The sequence below is a fragment of the Eriocheir sinensis genome, chromosome 21, assembly GCF_024679095.1.
Source record: "Eriocheir sinensis breed Jianghai 21 chromosome 21, ASM2467909v1, whole genome shotgun sequence".
Lineage (NCBI taxonomy): Eukaryota > Metazoa > Arthropoda > Malacostraca > Decapoda > Varunidae > Eriocheir > Eriocheir sinensis.
Window position 1 is genome coordinate 4819118 of NC_066529.1, and position 20502 is coordinate 4839619.

Sequence of the window (20502 nt, forward strand, 5' to 3'; positions counted from 1 at the left end):
GATGCCCTCTACCTTTTCCTGTATGGTTTAATGATGCCTCGCTCCGCTTCTTCTTCTTCTGTACAATGACACACACACACACTTCTATCGTCTATTTATACCTCCTTCTCTCTTTCAGTTCCTCGTTTTTGGTTCTAGATTTCTGCGTAGACACCTTGCTCTTCTGCTAATCGTTTATATATAGAGAGTTCTTCAACAACTCTCCACCTTTAAATTATGTAATGCCATATCTCTCTCTCTCTCTCTCTCTCTCTCTCTCTTCAGGTTTACAATGTTATATAAAAAAAAAAACCTTCACCATATCATGTCAAAATGCTTCCAAATGTCATCTATACACCTTATTTGGAAGTAAACACACCTCCTTTTTAACCTTTTTCTCAACCCTTTTTACCGACGCATTGCAATATCTTCCTGGCTATCATGTACTGAATAATATAGTTTCCTTTCTCACCCTCTCGACCTCTCCATTACATAACTTTCGTCACCGTTGCTATGCGGACAAAAAATATATACCCACATTATTTGGTAGCCCCTTTCCGCCACGTGGGAGGAGAGTGGAAGGAGAGGAAGGAAGGAAGAGGGGAATATAAGGTCAGCTAACGGAGACAGAGAGTAAACAGTGAGAAAGGGAGAGCAGGGAGTAGGGGAAGAGGTGGCGAGGTAGGGGAGTGAAAGGTAAACAAGGATATAGAGGAAAGAAGGGGAGAATAAAGGATTAGGAAGAGTAGTAGATAGTCGAGTAGGGGATGGGGTGGCAGGAAAGGAGTGTTAAGGGAAAGGAAGGAGAAAGGGAAGTAAGGGATAAATTTTCTAAATGAAGGATAAGGGAGGAAGAGAACGGTGTAGAGAATGAACTGGTGGGGAAGAAGGTAGGGTGAAAGTGCAGGAGAGGTAAGGAGGGAATGAACTGGCGGGGATGACAAATGAAGGGCAAGGAGCGAAAAGAGGGAAGTAGGGGAAGGAAAGTGAAGAGTGACGGAGGAAAGGAAGGAGAGAGGGGAGAACGTAAGCAGGGAATGACTTTGCGGAGATGAAGAATGAAGGGTTACGAAGGAAAAGAGGTGAGTAAGGGAAGGAAAGTGGAGAGTGACGGAGGAAAGGAAGGAGAGAGGGGAGAAAGTAAGCAGGGAATGACTTTGCGGAGATGAAGAATGAAGGGTCACGAAGGAAAAGAGGTGAGTAGGGAAGGAAAGTGAAGAGGGGAGAGTGGGGAAGGAACTGACGGAAAAGAAGAATGGCGAAAAGAGGGAAGTAGGGGAAGGAAAGTGGAGAGTGACGGAGGAAAGAGGGGAGAAGAGTAGGAACTGACGGAGAAGAAGAATGACTCGCATCGGACGTTAAGGTTACCAAGTCCAAATTAATTAAAACCAAGGTAGATCGATACTTTTGTCCGCAGCTGTACACTTAATTACCTTCCCCCACCGTCCACCTGAACACCACCTGCAGGCTCGCACGCTAGCTGCCCTATGCCCCTATACACACACGTGGCGGCGCCCCTCACGCTAAGGCCCCTACGCGAGTCTCCTAAGCCCAGCACGCCCGCCGCATTACCTGCTAATCCACACCTGACTCCCACCGCTACACAATCATTGAACACCTGCCTCTCATCTCTGCACAATCTCTTAACACCTGACTCACCGCTACACAATCATTGAACACCTGCCTCTCATCTCTGCACAATCTCTTAACACCTGACTCACCGCTACACAATCCCTTAATATATGACTCTCTCCTTTACACAAGCACTTCAGACCCTCCTACCTTTGAGAACTTTGAGAACGACTCTACAAAACACGCATATGTATGATTATAGCCAGAGAAGAAGAGAATTTCCGGCTCTTTTTTATACATGAATTATACATGAATTGAGCATTGAAACAAACACCAATAAAAATAATGATAATAATGATGATAATAACGACAATAATTAAGTTTTAGCACCTCATGAGTATATACACACTCCTATAGTCCATTAACCCTATAAAAGGTATATAGTAACTGTCTAGTGGCACTTAATCTCAAATTTTTCTTATTCTTTTTTTCCGCGGGTAAACATGGTGTGCGGCGGAGGTGCGGGAGGGAAATATATGCGCCGTATATCGCCATCCGGGAAGGGCCGAGCCGAGCGAGCGGAGTAGCGGCAGCGTAAACACGGTCTCAAGGAACCTGCGCTCGACCTGTGACAAACACCGACGGAATATACGAGGTCGCGGGGCAGCCATTACGAACGATACAAAAAAATATATTCGACGTCAGGAAGGGAGGAAAGGGGAAAGGAGGGAAGGCGGTGTGGAGCTGGTTATGAAAGGGGCCGCGGAGGAAGGGAAGAAGGGAGGGAAGGAGAAGGAAGGGGAGAGAAGAAGGAGACGAGGATGTGAGGCAAGTAAGGAAGGAAAGAAGAAAATAAGTAAGGAACAAAAGAAAGATGGGGGAAAGGCTGTTTTGGAGGAAAGAAGGGAGGGAAAGGGAAGAAAGGGGAGAGAAGGAGACGAGGATATGAGGCGAGGAAGGAAGAAAGAGAGAAAAAAGAAAATATTGAAAAAGAAAGGAGGAAAAATAGGTTGTGGCTTTAGTAACTGGAAAAAAAGGAAAAGAAGAGAAGGAAAAGGACATGGAAAAAAAGAGGAAAAAGCCAAGGAAAGTAAGGGGATATGATACGATGCTTGGTGATGGTGTGTTCCTGGTTAGGGAATGCGAGGGGAAGGAAGGAGGGAGGGGTAAAATGAAGGTAGGGAAAGGGAGAACGAGAGAAAATAATAGGGAGACTTGGAGGTGTGGATTTCGGGGAAGGGAGAGGAAAAGGGAAGGTAGGAGAGGGAGCATAGAAGAGAATAGGGAGGGTTGGAGGAGGGTTTGAAAGAGAGGAGAGGAAAAGAAAAGGCAAGGAAGGAATAGGAGAAAGAAAACAGGTTGGGTTGACTGGATTTCGAGGAGGGGAGAAGAAAAGGAAATATATGGAAGAGAGAGTAAACGTGAAGGGTTGGCGGAGGGTTTGGAAAAAGGGAGAGGAAAAGAAAAGGTAAGGAAGAAGAAATAGGAGAAGAAAACAGGTTAGGTTGACTGTGGATTTCGAGGAGGGGAGAAGAAAAGGAAATATATGGAAGAGAGAGTAAAAATGAAGCGTTGGCGGTGGGTTACTAGCTGGAGGGAAGAGAGGCAGGAAAAAGAGAGAGCAAAAGGAGAATCTGAAAAAGGGGCTAAAAAGGAAGGACTCAAGAAGGCTCTCTTAACACGCGGCCAACGTTACCAGAGTGTCGTACACAGCCCGTTATTTTTACCGATTTCTGACCCAAAACCGTCTCCTGGGCCCTAATAACGAGATTCATTCATACTTATCGATAAAATAGTTAATTCCTGATGCTTCTTGGCAATAGTTATGCGTCAGAAACCGGTAAATACGATGCTCTGAGTACGATAATCTGGCAACGGTGGCCACGCCTCGTCACACCGCCAGATGAGGCAAGGCGGCGGAGCACTCGGCTGGGTTACGGCGCGCCTCGAGGACTCGGAATCTGCGCCCCGGTCATCCATAAATATTCCCCGACTCTTGCCCACTTAGAGGAGGCGGAAAAGGAAGAAACTCTGAGCGCGGGGATAATCCGTTCCCAGAGAAAAAAAAAGATGCGTGTGAACTCGGAATTGTTTGAAAAAGAGGTGAACCGTTTTAGATCATTTAGGTGGAAATGGGAAGGTTCCAAAAAGGGGTAAAATGTTTTGTTAGAGTTTCCGGTGTTATGTTTGGTGGAGGTCAGTATTGCATTTGTTTTTTTCTATCAGCTGATGTTTGTTTTATTTTGTTTTTGCCTCTTGAAAGTCTCCGGGGAAAGGACATTCATTGCATTACGTTTTTTGTGCATATTAAAAGGTTCCAAATTAACACAAGCAAGGAGCAAGGGATGGAGTGGAGGAAAACAAAGAAAGGAATGGAAGGAGGAGGAGGAGGAGGAGGAGGAGGAGGATCAGCATTTGGATTAGGAGGAGAAAGACAAAGGAGGCGAAAAAGAGAACTATTATTTTTTTGTTTTCCTTAACCCCTGACTTCTGGTGACACTTTCTGTAACTCTCTTCTCGCAGCCTTCGACAATTTTACTCAACCAAGGCAAAATTTCATGTGTCTAAAGTTAAATCAATTCTGCTTCTCAATTTCTGGTAGACGTATTTTATTTCGTTATAAGAGACATACTTCAGGTGACTTTATTTACCAGATAGAAACACCACAGTAAAGTTAATCACACGAGGTTTACTTTTTCCCTCTTATAGTTTTTATTTTTATCCTCCACAGCGTTTGATAATGAAGTTTGCAAGATCCAGGTGTGTGTGTGTGTGTGGGGAGGGGTGAGGTGGGAGGTCAAACACATTCCAGGATTATTATTTTTTGGGTAAGTTTCCGCTTCCTGTTTTTTTTTCATCACCTTTTATATTTCTTTTATCAGAGGATGTTTGATTTTCCTCCTCGTTTTCCTCCGCCTTGAGCTCCGGAAAGGACAGCAAATGAAGGAACGGTCCTCGTATATCTTCGGCGAAGGTTCTTAATGCAATGCGCTTGGCTTGCTTTCTTTTACAGGACGTCGCTTCTTGTTATGACTCTCACTGCTTTGAACTCTGAACTTAAAGGCTGGGGCGGCTGGTTTATATATATATTTTTTTCTTGGAGGCGTATAATTAAGAACGTAATGCACTTTCTTACGCCGAGGGAAATTCACGTGGGCAAGGGATGAAATGGCTCTGTTTGATGTTCTTAAGAGACTGGTGGTGGTGGTGGGAAGTGGTTGTGGAGGCTTGTGGATGCGATGGCGGGCAGCAGCATCAGTGTAGAGCGTCGTGAAGCGTTATGGTGTGTGTTTAAAATGAAGTTGCGATGAGTTTAAAGTTTGCATGTGGAATTCTAAGATGAGGGAAGTAGTTTAGGATTAGTTTTAAGTAGAGTAGCGTTGGTTTAAGCTTTCAGACAAGTTCCAAAGGCGAGTTTTAAGAGAATTCGTCTTAAAAGTGTTGAGTTTTAAGAGGACTTTTAAAGGGAGTGTAAAATCAAGATGAGAGGAATCGTTTTAAAATTTCTCTTCTTTTTATCCTTTTTACCGAGGTCACTAACAAGATCCCAATATAGTCTAATTCCGTTTTCCTTTCATACTTCTCACTCCATTGACCAACAAGCTTATTTAGTTTTAACGATGTTTTTGAGGAAAGAAAGAAAAGAAAGGGCAGTTAACTTGTGCGGGCGATTAATTCATTCATTCAAGGATTCATTAATTATCAAACATTGTGGAAGAGATATATCAATCAGAATGAACGTGTGTCTGTGTCTCTGTGTGTGTGTGTGTGTGTGTGTGTGTGTGTGTGTGTGTGTGTGTGTGTGTGTGTGTGTGTGTGTGTGATTAACTGTGCCGCGCGAAATATCAATCAGAATGAACGTGTGTGTGTGTGTGTGTGTGTGTGTGTGTGTGTGTGTGTGTGATTAACAGTGCCGCGCCGGGCTTGAAGACATCGCTCGGGGGTCACGGCTTTCACCACAAACGGGCATCAGCAGCACGAGCCAGCCATCCTTGGAGTGCCGAAGAGAACTCATTACCGAAGGCGTCAGAAGCGGCTGGCTGGATCCCCGGGGCCATGTGTGAAGGGAGACCGGGTGGGGAGGCGCTGGGAGATGTTGAGGAATCGGAAGGAAGGAGTGGATGGGAATGGGGAATGACAGGAGGAAGCGCAAGACTGGGGAGGAGGGAGACAGAGTGAGTAGTTGGGGAGTATATGGGAAGTGTAAGAGGACGAAGAGGGGGATAGGTGAGGGGAAGAGCAATGAGGTGGGGTATGTTGGACGTGTATGTAGGAGGTAAGGGCTGTTGGAGTGGGATATGAGGCGAAGTGAGATGGATAAGGGTGAATATCAGGAGGAAGAAGGGAGTGTATGGGGTGTACTGAAGTGCCTAGGGGTGTCATGGCGGACTGGTATGAGGTAGGGAGGCAAGGAGGGACGTGAAAGAGATGAGAAGATATGGTGAATTGACGTAAGGTATCTCAGGTGGGGGATGGGACTGTATGGACTGTTAGGGTAAGTGCGTAAGTGTTGGGGAAGGACGGGGCGAAGTAGGGCGACGGAGAAGGACCTTGTGTGGGGGTGGGAAGGTAAGGTGTGGAGGAGTTTGGGGTTCGTATCGGGGAGAGAGCGACTAGGGATGAATGACAAAGGCTGTTCTCTCTTTGTCCCGAGCGGCAGACACGGGGCCGGGACATACAAACAAGCCCATTATCCAAAGAAAGGAAAAGAAAGGACCTCCTACGTGTTTGGCCATCAACTCCGAGGGCTTCATTAGGTCCCTTTTAAGGTTTGTTCAGGACGCCGGGTGAAAAACAGCGCCAGAGTCCTTCGAAGCGAGAGGAAGCTAAGAAAAAAATATACTTGGGTACGAGATATAATCCTCAGCTTAGAATGGGAGCCGATTAGACGCGAGGGAAAAACTATGATAGGTTGAGAAAACTTGCTCGGGTACGGAATATCTTCTCGACTTAAATTGGCAATAGTTTATATAATCCATGAGAGCGCTTCCCTGTGATTCCTCCGTCGGTTTTCCTGGCAATACGGCATCTCCCATCTGCGTATATACACCTGGTCAAAGATAATTACACTAGCTCACCTATATATCCACACACACACACACACACACACACGACTACCAGGAATACTAGAACTCCTTAAGTGGAAGCAACTTTAGTGTTACTTTCAAGGCATTTAGCACCACCTTGAGATAAAAAATAATATAATGGAGACAAAGATAATTATACTCGTTTCGCCGAACTCTCCTCCGTAAACAATGCTGTCGAGAGGTACCTGGAAACACACACTCAAGAATGATCACGCCACGCACGGCCACATATTCTTCTCAACCCTCGCCTTCCCTTATTCTCTCTCTCTCTTCGCTTTCTTTTGCTATACCAATGCCCCTACACCTAGTTATTTTTACCTACGGCTAGCTACTCGCATCTTTTGTTTGTTTGTGTGTATGTGTGAGGGCCAATATGTATGCCTCAGTGCCTGTATGTGTGCGTATATGTGTGTTCGTATTCTTGTATGTATGAAAGTGTAATTAAAAAAACTTCGTAGACAGAGGTGTTGACTAGCACTTCTATTACCGCGCTGTATAAAAGGGTTGCGTTGACTCTACCGAATAGCTTGTACACGATGGTAAGGCGCTTCCCCCTGACGCCGGCCCGCGGGGGAAGGTACTGACCCACGCCTGTTCGTCCACCGTCACTGCCTCCCAGCCGCCAAGGCGTCACGGGCTGCTGCTGAGGGATCGTTGTTTTGGCCAAATTCTAAAGCCTCTGTTTTTAGTGTCCAGCCTCTGCTCCACTTTAATGGCCGTGCGGAAGGTTTTGCTAGTGAGGTATACTTCAATAGACGAAAAACATAACATGATAAATTACCCGGAAAACTAATAACAGAAATCATTAATCTTGTACTGCAGTGTTCACAATATGACAACAGCTATAAAATCCACCTTTTTTAAATTGGTCTTTGAAAATCCTTTCCCATATTAATTGAAACAGTTTTGATTAGACGACTTTGTTCATAATATGCTTTAAGAGCTAAAAAAAAAAAAAAAAAGAAAAAAAAAATCCAATCATCTTTAAAGTCCGTGTACAAAATAATTATCCAAATTGGATGAAACTATTTTTTTAAAATACTACAAGTTCCGAAACTGTAAACATAAAACGAAGTCTGCAATGGAATGAAAAGGTGCGGGAGGCTGGTTTCACTACAGCAGTCGGGAGCCCGCGACGCTACGGTGAGGGAGAGCGCCTGGAGGCCACGCTCGCTGACAACAAAAAAATGACGAGCCCGGCGCGTGAGGCATCCTACGGAGACACAACACCCTACAGACACACAGACCTCATCGTGCCAGCCCGCCCCCGAAGCAGCGCGTCCCGATAAGGCGTTCAATCACTCCTAATCAATAATTAATTTAGTTGAAATCTCGTGTACCCGCCACTGACACCGACATCTTAATTAATTGTCCCACATTAATTGACGCCAGATTCATCTCCGTCTCGCCCTCACCTTCTCCCCTTCCTCCTCCTCCTCCTCTTTCTCTCCCTCCCCTTCCCGAACCAATAATTTGTCTTCCTTGCCTTTTTGTAGCTTCTTTCCACTCAGTCTCGTTTCCTCCGTTTTTCGTGCGCTCCTTTTGATTTCAGTTTTCCCTCTTCCCAATATTGCTCCTTCCCGTTTTCCTCGTCCTCCTCCTTAATTACGCTGCCTACCTTTTTACAGCTTCCTATTCACTCTTGTCCTCCTGTATGTCAGCTCTCCCTCCCTTTCCTACCAGTCTTTTTCTACCTAATACTGTCTCTTCTTTCCCTCATTTTCCTTGTATTTCTTTCCGCTTATCCTTTTTAACGTTACCTCTGACCTCTCATGCCTTAATATAAAGATTGGAATGCCCTCTAACTCTATTCCTGTTTTCTCCTTTTACGTGCTGTCTTGCCTTGAACTAACAATAGACCTCCATTCCTACTCCTTTTCCTACTCGTAATCCCTCTCTTTTACTTCCTTCCTTCTTAATTGAACCCCCCAACTCCTATCATGTCCTGTCATATTTTATCATGCAGTTCTTCTCCTTCCAAACATTGTAACTCCTCTCCCTTCTAACTTTCTTCCGTCTTTCATTTCCATTATCTTTACTCCACCTCCGTTTCCTGCCTTGTCATGTGATCTTTCATAAAACAGCCTCAGACATCCTATTACCGTTCCTTTTCCATTATTTTCTTATCTCTGTTTCCTTTCAGTTATTCCTCTGGTATTTCTGTCTTAATTCCCTTCATCTATCCCTCCTGCCGTCTATCTGCCAGGTTCTGCAGTAGGGCACGGAGCACCCTACGGCTGTTTCTATGCTCCGTTTCCGTTTCTCGCTTCAGGAGCTTCCAACTTGTCGCATCTGATATCCAAACCACGCCAACACGAGTCACACGCCTCGCCACACCGCGCACCAACGCTACCTCAGCACACCTGGTGAGAATAACACTAATTAACCTCGACAACACCTGAACGAATCTTCTAATTATCACAAAACCTTAGTTGACTGACTTAGTACTATTTTAATGATTATTATTATAAGTATTATTATTATTATTACCAACTAAAAGCACAAATCGTACTTAGTTACATCTTGTTTTTGGTTTTATTTATTTTTTCTAAGAATTTCCGTACATGGGGGTAAAAAAATATTTCACTTTTGACAGATTTAGAATAAAAATAAAAGCAAATCTTAACGCTAGTCTCGTGGAGGTGACGCCGACGCGCTCCTTGCTATCACAAGTATTTGTATGTAAACCGTGCACACACACACACACAGAGAGGGAATAGTAAAATGGTCCAAGATATTTACATGCGGAGGGAAAGTATATTACACCCAAAGTAATGACGTCACGAGAAACTTATCATCGGTAACTAAACGATACAAACCTTCGAGAAACACTAAATACCTCAGTAATACATGAAGAAACAAACCTTCACACAACACAGTGATGACGGTTACTGAATACTGACGAACACTCGGAAATGCCATGAATTATCGGAATAGTGAATGCCTTACAAAATGCTCCATGGTTGAGAGGCCACGAAAGGCTTGGGTGGTGGCCGATAAATGTCATTATAACGCTGGAAAAATGTTCGTAAAATGCCGAGATACACCACTGAATGCCATTGAAAAGCTGGAGAGAAAATGGCAGTATTGAAGCGATGTGAGACAGAGAATGATGAGGTGTAAACATTAACGTGACGGAGCTAAACGTCTTCCTAAAGGCCTGAATGAAAGTGAATGTCCCGTCGTGTGGACTTGAGGATCCAGCCCCAGAGGAACATCAAGGGAGGGAGTGAGGGCTCTGAGGCCTGGCTGAACGCTGCTTTCCTCACCTTCTCGAGTACAGGAAGATTCAAGAGGCAGCGGCCGGAATACAGAGGCGATGAGGCTTAGATGACCGCTGCTTCCTTCTTCCTCAGCTCATGTATGGAAGGCAGAGAGGCAGCGTCCGCCACTTATGGGTCTTTACATCTTCCTTATGAGGTACCGAAGACTATCAAACAAGGACGAGCACGGAATCATTACCTTATTACACCCGACCCACACAGACCGATCAGCCACACAGCATATCGTTAACCCGACATTGCCTATTATCCTCTACCAAGAATCCGTATAGAAAGACCACTCTTCTATCACTAAACACCCCAAAAAACACACCACCAGGACCCACGTCGCCGGCTACAAACCAGTTATATTCATGTGGTCGGCGGCATCGGTCCCGGCCACTCAGGGCTCATTGAGTGTTGGAGTCAGCTGGTGTGTGTCTGGCTGAAGGGTCTGTATGGCTTCTGCTCCTCGTTGTGTCCTCAGCCGCTTGCATGGGCTCCCGATATCCACCGACCATTTCATACCCAAGGGCGTGAATATACTAAAGTAATTGCTATTCCTATTTTGTTCCATCATGGGCAGTCTTTTAGTTTGGTTTTTGTTTCCAAGATAAATTCAATGAACTCACTCCTATTCGTGAACTTGCCGGGAAAAGGCGAAAAATGATCACCATCCTATTTGCCCCCCAAAATATTACTTTCTATCAATGACCCAAATACATAGCGAGAACACTATCCATCGACGCCTTCCTAATTAACATGAGGACAAACTTTCAATGCCTTAACCTTATACACTTTCCATTATGATCCCAAAACACCACTACAAGGACACTCCCCACCGACTCCTACTTCTCCTTTTCCCTTCACTACTAAAGCTGAAACTACATTACCACTACGTTATCACATGATTTCCTGCTTTCACGATAAATAAGAAAAAAATCATCGGTACTCTTCAAGGGCATTATTTCCTTGTTAAGGCTGAATCAGAAGCACGAACGTGAGTACAAATGGTAAATCCGTAAAGTGGGCGTGACACAAGACCATTTTCTGGCAGATTTTGGTTTTGGTCTTCCAGCACGAGCGTCTTGGGGTGTAGAATCACTCCGCGCCTCTCACCCAACGTTGCCAGATTGTCGTACTCAGCCTCCTATATTTGCCAATTTCCGACCCCAAAACTGCTTCCTCGATCCCAATAACTGCCTTCATATATGGTTATCGTTAAAATGGTTAATAATTGGTGTCTCTTGTTGTTAGGTATCGCTCTGAGTACGATAATCTGGCAACGGTGCTCTTACCTCTGTCTCACGATGATATTAAGTTAATGCCCATAGTATTAACCTCTTACAAGACATAGTCCATTATTTCAAAAGCCTCTCGCAGAAGTTGTTAAGGTTTTCATTGATAGTTACCGAGCCTGGCTGTAGTTTTGGGAGGCTTATGCGCCGTGAAGGGGAAAAACACTCATGGCAGCCCGACGTAATTCTTCTCCGGCCTTGAAAAACGTTCGTAAAAAGAGCACCAAACATTTGATAATACGAGTGTTAACACCTTTAGTGTCGCACATTGCTTAACATCTCAAGTTCTACCGAGGAGTTGTAAATATCACATCTACTCTAGTAATGGTGATGTTAAGTATTTCTGGGAGGATACTATCATCGGGAGAAAAAGGGACGAGGCGCCGAGTGACTACAGAAAATAAGGATGCTCGTACTGGCAGAATGGTAAAAAAAGAAAAAGAAAGTTAGCAGAGAAAGCCCTCGTGTCACGCCGCCTGGAGAGATGAAGAAACGAGAACAGTTAAGCACCAAACGTCAGCAGCTGCAAAAACAGTGTCGTTCAAAGTTCATGATAATAAAGTAATACACGTTTAGGAATACTGCCTTGCTTGTAACAGTAAGATAAAATAAGACATAAAAAGACTGTAGCTCTGGATTCAGCTCTGGGTTTCATTACAAATTATTATCATCATCACTATTACTGTTTTCTTCTTATTATTACTTAGTTTTTTTTTTGTTCCCTCTCTTTCCGTATGGCACAAATGAGGATAAAAGAGGATGAAAAAATGAAAAAAAAATTACCGTGGCAAAGAGTAAGGAGAAAAGGATAAAGGAAGGAGATACAAAATGAAAAAAATGAGAAGGAAGAGGAGGAGGACAGGAGGAGAAGAGGCAGGGAAGAGATGGAGAGTGAAAGAATCGGAAATGTAAGAGATGAGTAGGAGGAGGAGGAGGAGGAGGAGGAAGAGTGTGAGACCAACAGAGATGATAAAAAAACGAGAAAGATGAGGAGGACAGGAGGAGAAGAGGAAGGGAAGAGATGGAGAGTGAAAGAATCGGAGGCGTAGAGACGAGTAGGAGGAGGAGGAGGAGGAAGAGGAAGAGTGCGAGACCAACAGAGATGATAAAAAAAAAGTTTGAAGGCGGGGAAGCCGAGTATTTGTTTGAACAGTCTGATTAAAGGGAATGTTTGATAAGGAGCGGCGTGTTGATTTACATATCTCGAGATGCTGATTATCAAAGGGAAGGATCTCTGGTACTGACAGTGAAGGGAAAAATCAAGAGTGTGGAGAAAAGAAAAAAAGGTGTTGTCAGTTTACAGAACCAGAAATAAAGGAAGTAAAATATTTGAGTGGAAGGGGAACGGGGCTGAGAAGGAGGAGGAGGAGGAGGTGGAGGAAGATGGAAAAGAAGAGGAAGAAAATGAGGAAATAGATGTAGAGGAGGAGAAGTTGGAGGAGGAGGAGGAGGAGGAGGAGGAGAACTAACGAAGTGCTCTCCTAAGGACGTCTCTCCTCCTCCTTTCAGGTTTTTGCCTAAGTGAAAAGCGAGACGTTGAGGTTATGAATGGTCGCGTTTGTTGCAGAGACGAGGCGGCCAGGCGTTGATGGGTGGGTGAGAGGGCGTGTGATGGGAGAAGAAATGGGAGGCGAGAGGAGGGGAGGGGTGGAAGAAGAGGAGGAGGAAGAGGAATGGAAGGCGTGAAGAGCATGAATGAGAAGAAGTAGGAAGAATGGTAGGAGGAGGAGGAGGAGAAGAATCTGGAGGGGGAATAGGATGGGAGGAGGCCGAGGAGGCGCCATTAGAGGTTTCCAGGAAGGAGGTAACGAGTCGTGGATGTGTCGCGCTGCCGGGCCGGTGGCAGGGAGTGGCGCCAATCTTCGCCGTCATCAAAGCCTCGGTAATTTGTTCCTCAGTGATGAAAGGACGTTTACATAATGATTCTTTTTATAGGTTACCAGATGGCGCTGAGCTGATGGCAGTGCTACAGGGAAGAGGGACGAGACAACGGCGAACAGACGCTCGTTGTCTCGCTACGAAACATAATGGCACAAAATATGAAAATGATGAAAGAAGACATGTAGTGAAATGGATCGAGGCTGTACAAAACGGCAGATGAGCTGGTTATTAGACATGTCCCGTGGCACTGGCCGCGAGGCAGCCGGTGTCAGGCAACGCGGGACGACACATATGAAAGTTAAACAAAAAGTACGAACATTCGGAGTATGTAACTTGCACTAGTAATGTCAAGATTCCTTGTTAAACATGTATGCATCAAGTCTGTAAAAAAGCGATAGGCTCAGGGCGACCTGAGCGCGAAGTGAGGGAGGCGGGAGGGTCGCTCGGTCGCCAAGGGGCGGCAGAGTTCATTGTTTTCAAGTATGTGGCTCAGCCCGACAACACGTTCCTCTGCAGTAGCTGAACTGGAAGCGACTAAGCTAATGAACAATCCAGGTTGCAGACGCCCCCTGCCGTAACACCTGTTACATAAAGGCCCGGCTTTTCCTTGCGAGACAGCCCGCGGCGGGGGGCGGCGGAGCCATGGGAACGGAACATGCCGATGACGCACTTGGCTGACTGGAAGCGTGGTCGGGCTCGTCTTCAGGATATTTTGGTGACGGAGCGGTTGTGTGGGTCGACGTCTCTCTTGCAGGTGAGGAGACTGACGTAGGCCTGGCGGTACTCCGAGGACATGACGACATAAATGATGGGGTTGATGCAGGTCGTCATGTAGATGAGTAACAGCCCGAGGATGTTGAGGACAGGGTTGTCGTCTTTGCTGAAGGTCTTGACGAGCGTGATGGGCAGGTAACACGCTACGAAGGACATGAAGATGACCAGGATCATCTTGAGGAGCCGCCGATCCTTGGCGCTAAGGTTGGGCTGGCGGGAGATGAAGGAACCAGCCCGTGTCCGTCGGAAGGTCCCTCGTAGTTGAGAGAAGGCGTTGCCCTTCCCCGAGATGGTGGCCGCCGCCTGCTCCTCATTCTGAGCCCCATCCGGCTTGTCTTCTGACCTCGCAGAGACTGGCGAGTCAGGCGCGCTGGGCGGACATATCCTGATGGGGGAGCAGGACGCCTCAAGAGGGACGACGGCTTCCTGAGACGTGTGGCCGGAAAAACCGTTCACTTCCGTCCTCAGGAGTGAGCAGGCGTCCGTGGGCGCGTCTCCGGGAGTGATGTCCGGAGATGGCGCCCTCCCCACCTTCACTCCTCCGTCTATGCCTAGACTATGGACCTCAGATTTGGGTCTCGGGTTCTCCCCTTCCTTGTCGGGCTCAACTATTTCAACTCTGACGGAATTCCTGCTGGAGGAGAGCTTGGCTCTCGTCTCCCTCTGGAGACAGTCATTGATGGGGGCGACGTGCAGGGTGGGCGGGGCCGGGGCGCCGCGGTAAGGCGAGGTAAGTGTTTTCGGCTTTTTCCTTTTGCCGTTGACTTTGAGGATGCGCTGGCTGCTGCTGTGACTCTTCTTGTCGGCTCGATGCACGATGAAGAAGATGCGAGCGTAGCAAACACAGATGGCGACGCACGGCAGCACGAAGGCGAACACAAACAGAAATTCCTTGGGCGAATTTCCGTCTCTGTCCGGCAGGATGGTGCAGGAGCCGATGGTGGGATCGAGGCCGAAGGTTCCCCAGAGCTCCAGGAGAGTGGGCACGAGGGCCCCGAAGGCACCCAGCCACGTGGACAGCACCATCACCGTCAGCCAGGCCGGCGTGTACACCCTGGAAAAGACGGCGGTCAGTGGTGGTGGTGGTGGTGGGGTGAGGGTGGTGGTGAGGGTAGTGGTGGTGGTGTGGTGAGGGTAGTGGTGAGGGTGGTTATGAGGGTAGTGGTGGTGGTGTGGTGAGGGTAGTGGTGAGGGTGGTGGTGGTGGTGGTGTGGTGAGCATGGAAGTGAGTTTGGTGGCGAAGATGATGGTAATGATGGTGGTGGGGGGGTGGAGGGAATGGGCTGGTGATGGCTGTGGTGCTATTGGCCTAAAAGCCACAATCGTCTGATGACAAAAAAAGAAAAAAAAAGAAAAAAATAGTAGCAAAAACATTTAAAGTGAGGCAAAAATGGTTAATTTGAATGATACTAATTACTTTATTATTATTATTATTATTATTATTATTATTATTATTATTATTATTATTATTTCTGTTATCATTATCATTATTACTATTATTATTAAAGTAAATGCAATAGGAAAGGAAGGAAGAATATAAATGTTTTAAGTTACACAATCTTAAACCCAAACACACCTAAGTCGAAGGGAAGAATCATTGCGGTTAAAGGGAAAAACGTAGAAAAAGGGAGAAAAAGTGTTACCTATTCTATTTCTTTTTTCATGAAAGCAATTTGCACGATAAGTAGGAACATATTATTGTCCAAAAACTTCTTCGCCTACAACACTTTCACGCTACACTGAACACACACACACTCTCTCTCTCTCTCTCTCTCTCTCTCTCTCTCTCTCTTCCTCTTCCACCCACAAACTTTACCCTCCGGCAGTTTCCTTCCCACAGCGCATTAGGCGAAGAGAATCCTCAATATCCCGGCCATTAGTAGGGCCTCTCGACACCAATATCATAATAGCAATCAATACACGATGAGGCGCCGCATGAGTGTTCTTTATGTGTGTGTTTTCTTTCTAGTGATCGTCGAAGCAAAACATCTGTATAAGGAATGGTGAGTGCCTCGTTTGGTCGCGTGATTTCACACTCTTATACTTCCTGAGTTTGTGAATAAAATCTTTGATAATTGTAGAGCGATAAGAAATGCAATGGCTAGGTGTTAATTTTACGTTACCTGTTATTAGATGTGAATCAGGTAAATCGGACGAGCAAAAGAAACAAAAAGAAAAACAAAAAAGGAGGAACGGTAGAAATTAAGAATATTGGGAGAAGGAAAAAAAAGCGACGGAGAGGGGGAAGGGGGGGGGGAGAGAGAGAGAGAGAGAGAGAGAGAGAGAGAGAGAGAGATATGGAATGTAGTGGGGTAAGTTGGCCCGAGCACGCAATGAACTCCTTACCATCACTCATAAGGGACATGTACTGCCCCAAGACCCATACCCTTACTAAGCGGAGGGTAATGAAAAAGGAAGGAAGGAAGGAAGAAAGGAAGGAAGGGAGGACGGAAGGAAGAGAGGGAGGGAGGGAGGAAGGATGGCAGGGAGGAGGAGGAGGAAGGAAGGAAGGAAGGATGGCAGGGAGGGAGGAAGGGAGGGAGGAAGGATAGAAGGGATGGCAGGGAGGGAGGAAGAGAGGAAGGGAGTGAGGATAGAAAGAAGGAAGGAAGGAAGGAAGGAAGGAAGGAAGGAAGGAAGGATAGAAGGAAGGAAGGAAGGAAGGAAGGAAGAATAGAAGGAAGGGAGGAAGGGAGGGAGGAAGGAAGGAAGGAAGGAAGGAAGAGAGGTCACACACACACTACTACTACTACTACTACAACTACTACTACTACCACTACTACAACTACTACCACTACTACTACAACTACTCTTTTACTGCAAGCTTCAACACCAACAACACTAACACCAATAACAACCAATTCCACTACAATCAACCCAGCCACTCCGCTACTTACTTATGATAGAGCTGAGGGTGTGCAATCATCACGTATCTATTAATAGTGATGGCCAGCACGGTGAACACGGAGACGGCGACCAGCCCGTAGCGGAGGATGGGGAAGAGCAGGCAGACAAAACCCGTGTGGACCCAGGAGCACTGCCCGAAGAGGGACGCCGCCAGGGGGAGGTTGAAGACGCAGAACATGAGATCGGAGAGTGTGAGGTTGATGATGAAGACTCCCGTGGCGTTGTGCACCTGAGGAAGAGAGAGAAAGAAAGACAGGTGAGTGCTTGAAGACCGAGAAGGCGGAGGAGAGTGTTGTCTGATTCTGGGTAAAAGAGACGAGAAAGAGAGACAGACAGGAAGGTTTGGATACTAGGCGAAGGGAGATGAAAGAAAGTGTGATAAAAGGTGATCATGAAACTTCAAAGGATGTAAACAAAACGATGGCTATGACATTATAAGACAGAGAAAAAGGGAAGCTGGGAATGAGAGAGAGAGAGAAAAATTTGAGGTTACGAAAGAGACAAAAATCAGGAAATGCGCGTTAATCTTAAATGAACTTGTAAAACCTAAAGGTGCTTGTCAGTTAATATTATGATGGTGTTAAAATTATACTGTTATGGGTCTGGGAAGAGAGCGAAAGGAGGAGGAGACGAAGCTGCTGGGTGTTGGAAGAGAACGAAGTAATTAAGAGAGGAGGGAGGGAGGGAGGGCTGTGACGCTGAATGGTTTGTTTTCAATAGCCGGGGACAAAAATACTCAGAGGAAAGACAAACAAACACGTACGAGTTGACTGAAAAAGTTCGGGTCCTGTCGAGTTTTGTTAAGGCGGAGAATGTGTGAGTGGATGTACGGGATTAACTGAATAAGTAATGAGTTCTAGCTTCGTGTTGCCTTTGTTGTTTATGTTGTTGTTGTTACAGGTGGTGGTGGGGGTGGTGGTGGTGGTGTGGGAAGTAAGGTTAGTGGCGGTGCTGAAAGTTTTGTTTGTAGAGGTTGCGATTCTGGTAGTAATGTGGGTTATTAGAGTGTGTTGTTGTTGTTGTTGTTGTTGTTGTTGTTGTTGTTGTTGTTGTTGTTGTTGTTGTTGTAAGGCATAGTGTTAGTGCTGATGCTGAGTCACTGATTGCTACTGGGTGGTTGACTGGTTGTTGTTGTTGTTGTTGCTGCGGTTGTGTTGCTGTTAGGGGTGGTGATGGTGGTATGGTGAGGGTGATTGCTGTCGTAGTGGTAGTGATATGGTTGACGTTGAGCAAGTGGATGATTTGGGTTACTGATCCCTACAGTGCAAAACAAAACAAAAAAAAGTCGATAATTGAACCAGAGCGGAAAAGTGAAAACCCGCTAATATTGCAAAGTATATTCAAGCAGGAGGTGGAAAAATAATTGGCTCCATTGATTGAGTCTTTCATTTGGGAGCAGAAAAACAAGACAGCAAACCAAAGCAAGACATTCAGCGGGGAAGAGATAACGAAATACACATACAGTTTTGCGAATTGATGTGATTTTTATGAGTAAGCGGAATTATACATATATTTTCTCGCGTTCGGAATCAATGTTAGTCATCAGTGCATGCATGATAAACATTTATATTTCTACTCCTCTTTCTTCTCTTTTTCTCTACCATTTTTTTCACTCTGTCTGTCTGCCTGTCCATCGGCCTGTTTGTCTGTGTATCTGTCCATCAAACACGCATGCACAAACAAACAAACGAGCAAACACACACACACACACACACACACACACACACACACACACACACACACACACACACACACACTCACTCACTCACTCACACAATGTTGTCAGTCTCTAAATTAAATCATACCAAGGTACAGGACATCAGGTGAGTGTGTGTGTGTGTGTGTGTGTGTGTGTGTGTGGTCGGTATAGATGGATAGTACTTGATTAGTTTTGTTCGGATCTATTTCTCTCTCTATACACCTGGACAATACATGACCAGGTGTGTGTGTGTGTGTGTGTGTGTGTGTGTGTGTGTGTGTGTGTGTGTGTGTGTGTGTGTGTGTGTGTGTGTGTGTGTGTGTGTGTGTGTGTGTGTGAAGGTGTTTGATGACCTCGGAAAAGTTTAGAGTTTGTGTAGTTTTCATTTGTTTCATGTTTGCCTTTGACTGACGATGTGTTGGATTATTTCCTTTGTAAATGTTTAGAGTTTGCTGTTAATGCGCTTTTTGTTGTTGTTGTTGTTGTTGTTGTTGTTGTTGTTGTTGTTGTTGTTGTTGTTGTTGTTGCTGGTGAAGTTTTCCTTGTATTTATTTTTATTGTAGAAATAGTAGTAGTAGTAGTAGTAGTAGTAATGGTAGTAGTAGTAATGGTAGTAGTAGTAGTAGTAGTAATCGCAGTAGTCGTAATAGTAGTAGTAGTAATAGTATACATAACAGTAGTAGTATTAAATGTTGGATCTGCTGTGATTTTTCAAGATATTAGTAAGTTGCTGACATTTTTAGTGCTGTTGTTATTGCTGGAACCGTTGTTTTTAGTACATTAAGTGTGGCGGTATTAGCAACTTGGATGAAATTGTAATGTTGAACACAAATTAGAGAAAAAAAAGGCGAGGCGCGATAGCAAGAGAGAGAGAGAGAGAGAGAGAGAGAGAGAGAGAGAGAGAGAGAGAGAGAGAGAGAGAGAGAGAGAGAGAGAGAGAGAGAGAGAGAGAGAGAGAGAGAGAGAGAGAGAGAGAGAGAGAGACACACACACACACACACACACACACACACACACACACACACACACACACACACACACACACACACACACACACACACACACACACACACCGCTTAATGCTATACACACAAAGTTCCGCCTCCGCCTCCCGTGCTGTGGCGCCAGGTGTTGGGAGGTGTGAAGGGAGAAAGAGAGAGAGAGAGAGGGGTCACTGCTCTCTCTCTCTCTCTCTCAATCTATTTCAAACATCCCTGAAAAATACTGATCGGGATTCCTATCGTCTGAACGTGTCCGCTTCAGAAACCATTGCACGGTGACGGGATATTTTTGATCATGTATACACACACACACACACACACACACACACACACACACACACACACACACACACACATACAGACGTTTATATATATCCACGGATCCCATTTCATGAACGGTCGAATACAAAAGCACGATAGTCTTTCACCACAGCCACCTTTCTCTGTAGCGTAACCCAAGTACAATAACAGTGGCGGTCGATCCCGTACAGCATCACCGGCAGCAGCGAAGAGGCAAAGTATCAAAGCCGGGGTCTCGCTTTGATCCGAATACCTGTCACTATTTTTAGAAAGCGAGAGTTTGCGTCACACACACACACACACACACACACACACACACACACACACACACACACACACACACACACACACACCCATGCCCACGTCCTCCCTCCATTCGAAAAGCAATGAACCTTAAGAACCCTGACTAAAAATTTATGGACTCAAAAGATAGTCCGGAAATTAATTAAATAAGTCAAGTCTGATTATGAAATTACTGTCGAGAGAGAGAGAGAGAGAGAGAGAGAGAGAGAGAGAGAGAGAGAGAGAGAGAGAGAGAGAGAGAGAGAGAGAGAGAGAGAGAGAGAGAGAGAGAGAGAGAGAGAGAGAGAGAGAGAGAGAGAGAGAGAGAGAGAGAGAGAGAGAGAGAGAGAGAGAGAGAGAGAGAGAGAGAGAGAGAGAGAGAGAGAGAGAGAGAGAGAGAGAGAGAGAGAGAGAGAGACGACGTTGTGTCAAAAGATTTTTTTTTAAAGTAAAGGCTTAACT

General features: G+C 45.6%; 1 protein-coding gene across 1 annotated transcript in view; it reads right to left on the reverse strand.

Annotated features, from left to right (window-relative positions):
• Window positions 1–1206: 1206 nt before the first annotated feature.
• LOC127001434 (alpha-2B adrenergic receptor-like) overlaps window positions 1207–20502 on the reverse strand; it is a 61679-nt gene continuing 42383 nt past the window's right edge. Inside the window, exons 2-3 of the mRNA XM_050865962.1 lie at window positions 16749–17107; window positions 1207–14905 (exon numbers count right to left, since the gene is read on the reverse strand). Coding sequence (XP_050721919.1) covers window positions 13780–14905; window positions 16749–17107 — 1485 coding nt within the window. The 3' untranslated portion in view covers window positions 1207–13779. The remainder of the gene's footprint in view (window positions 14906–16748; window positions 17108–20502) is intronic.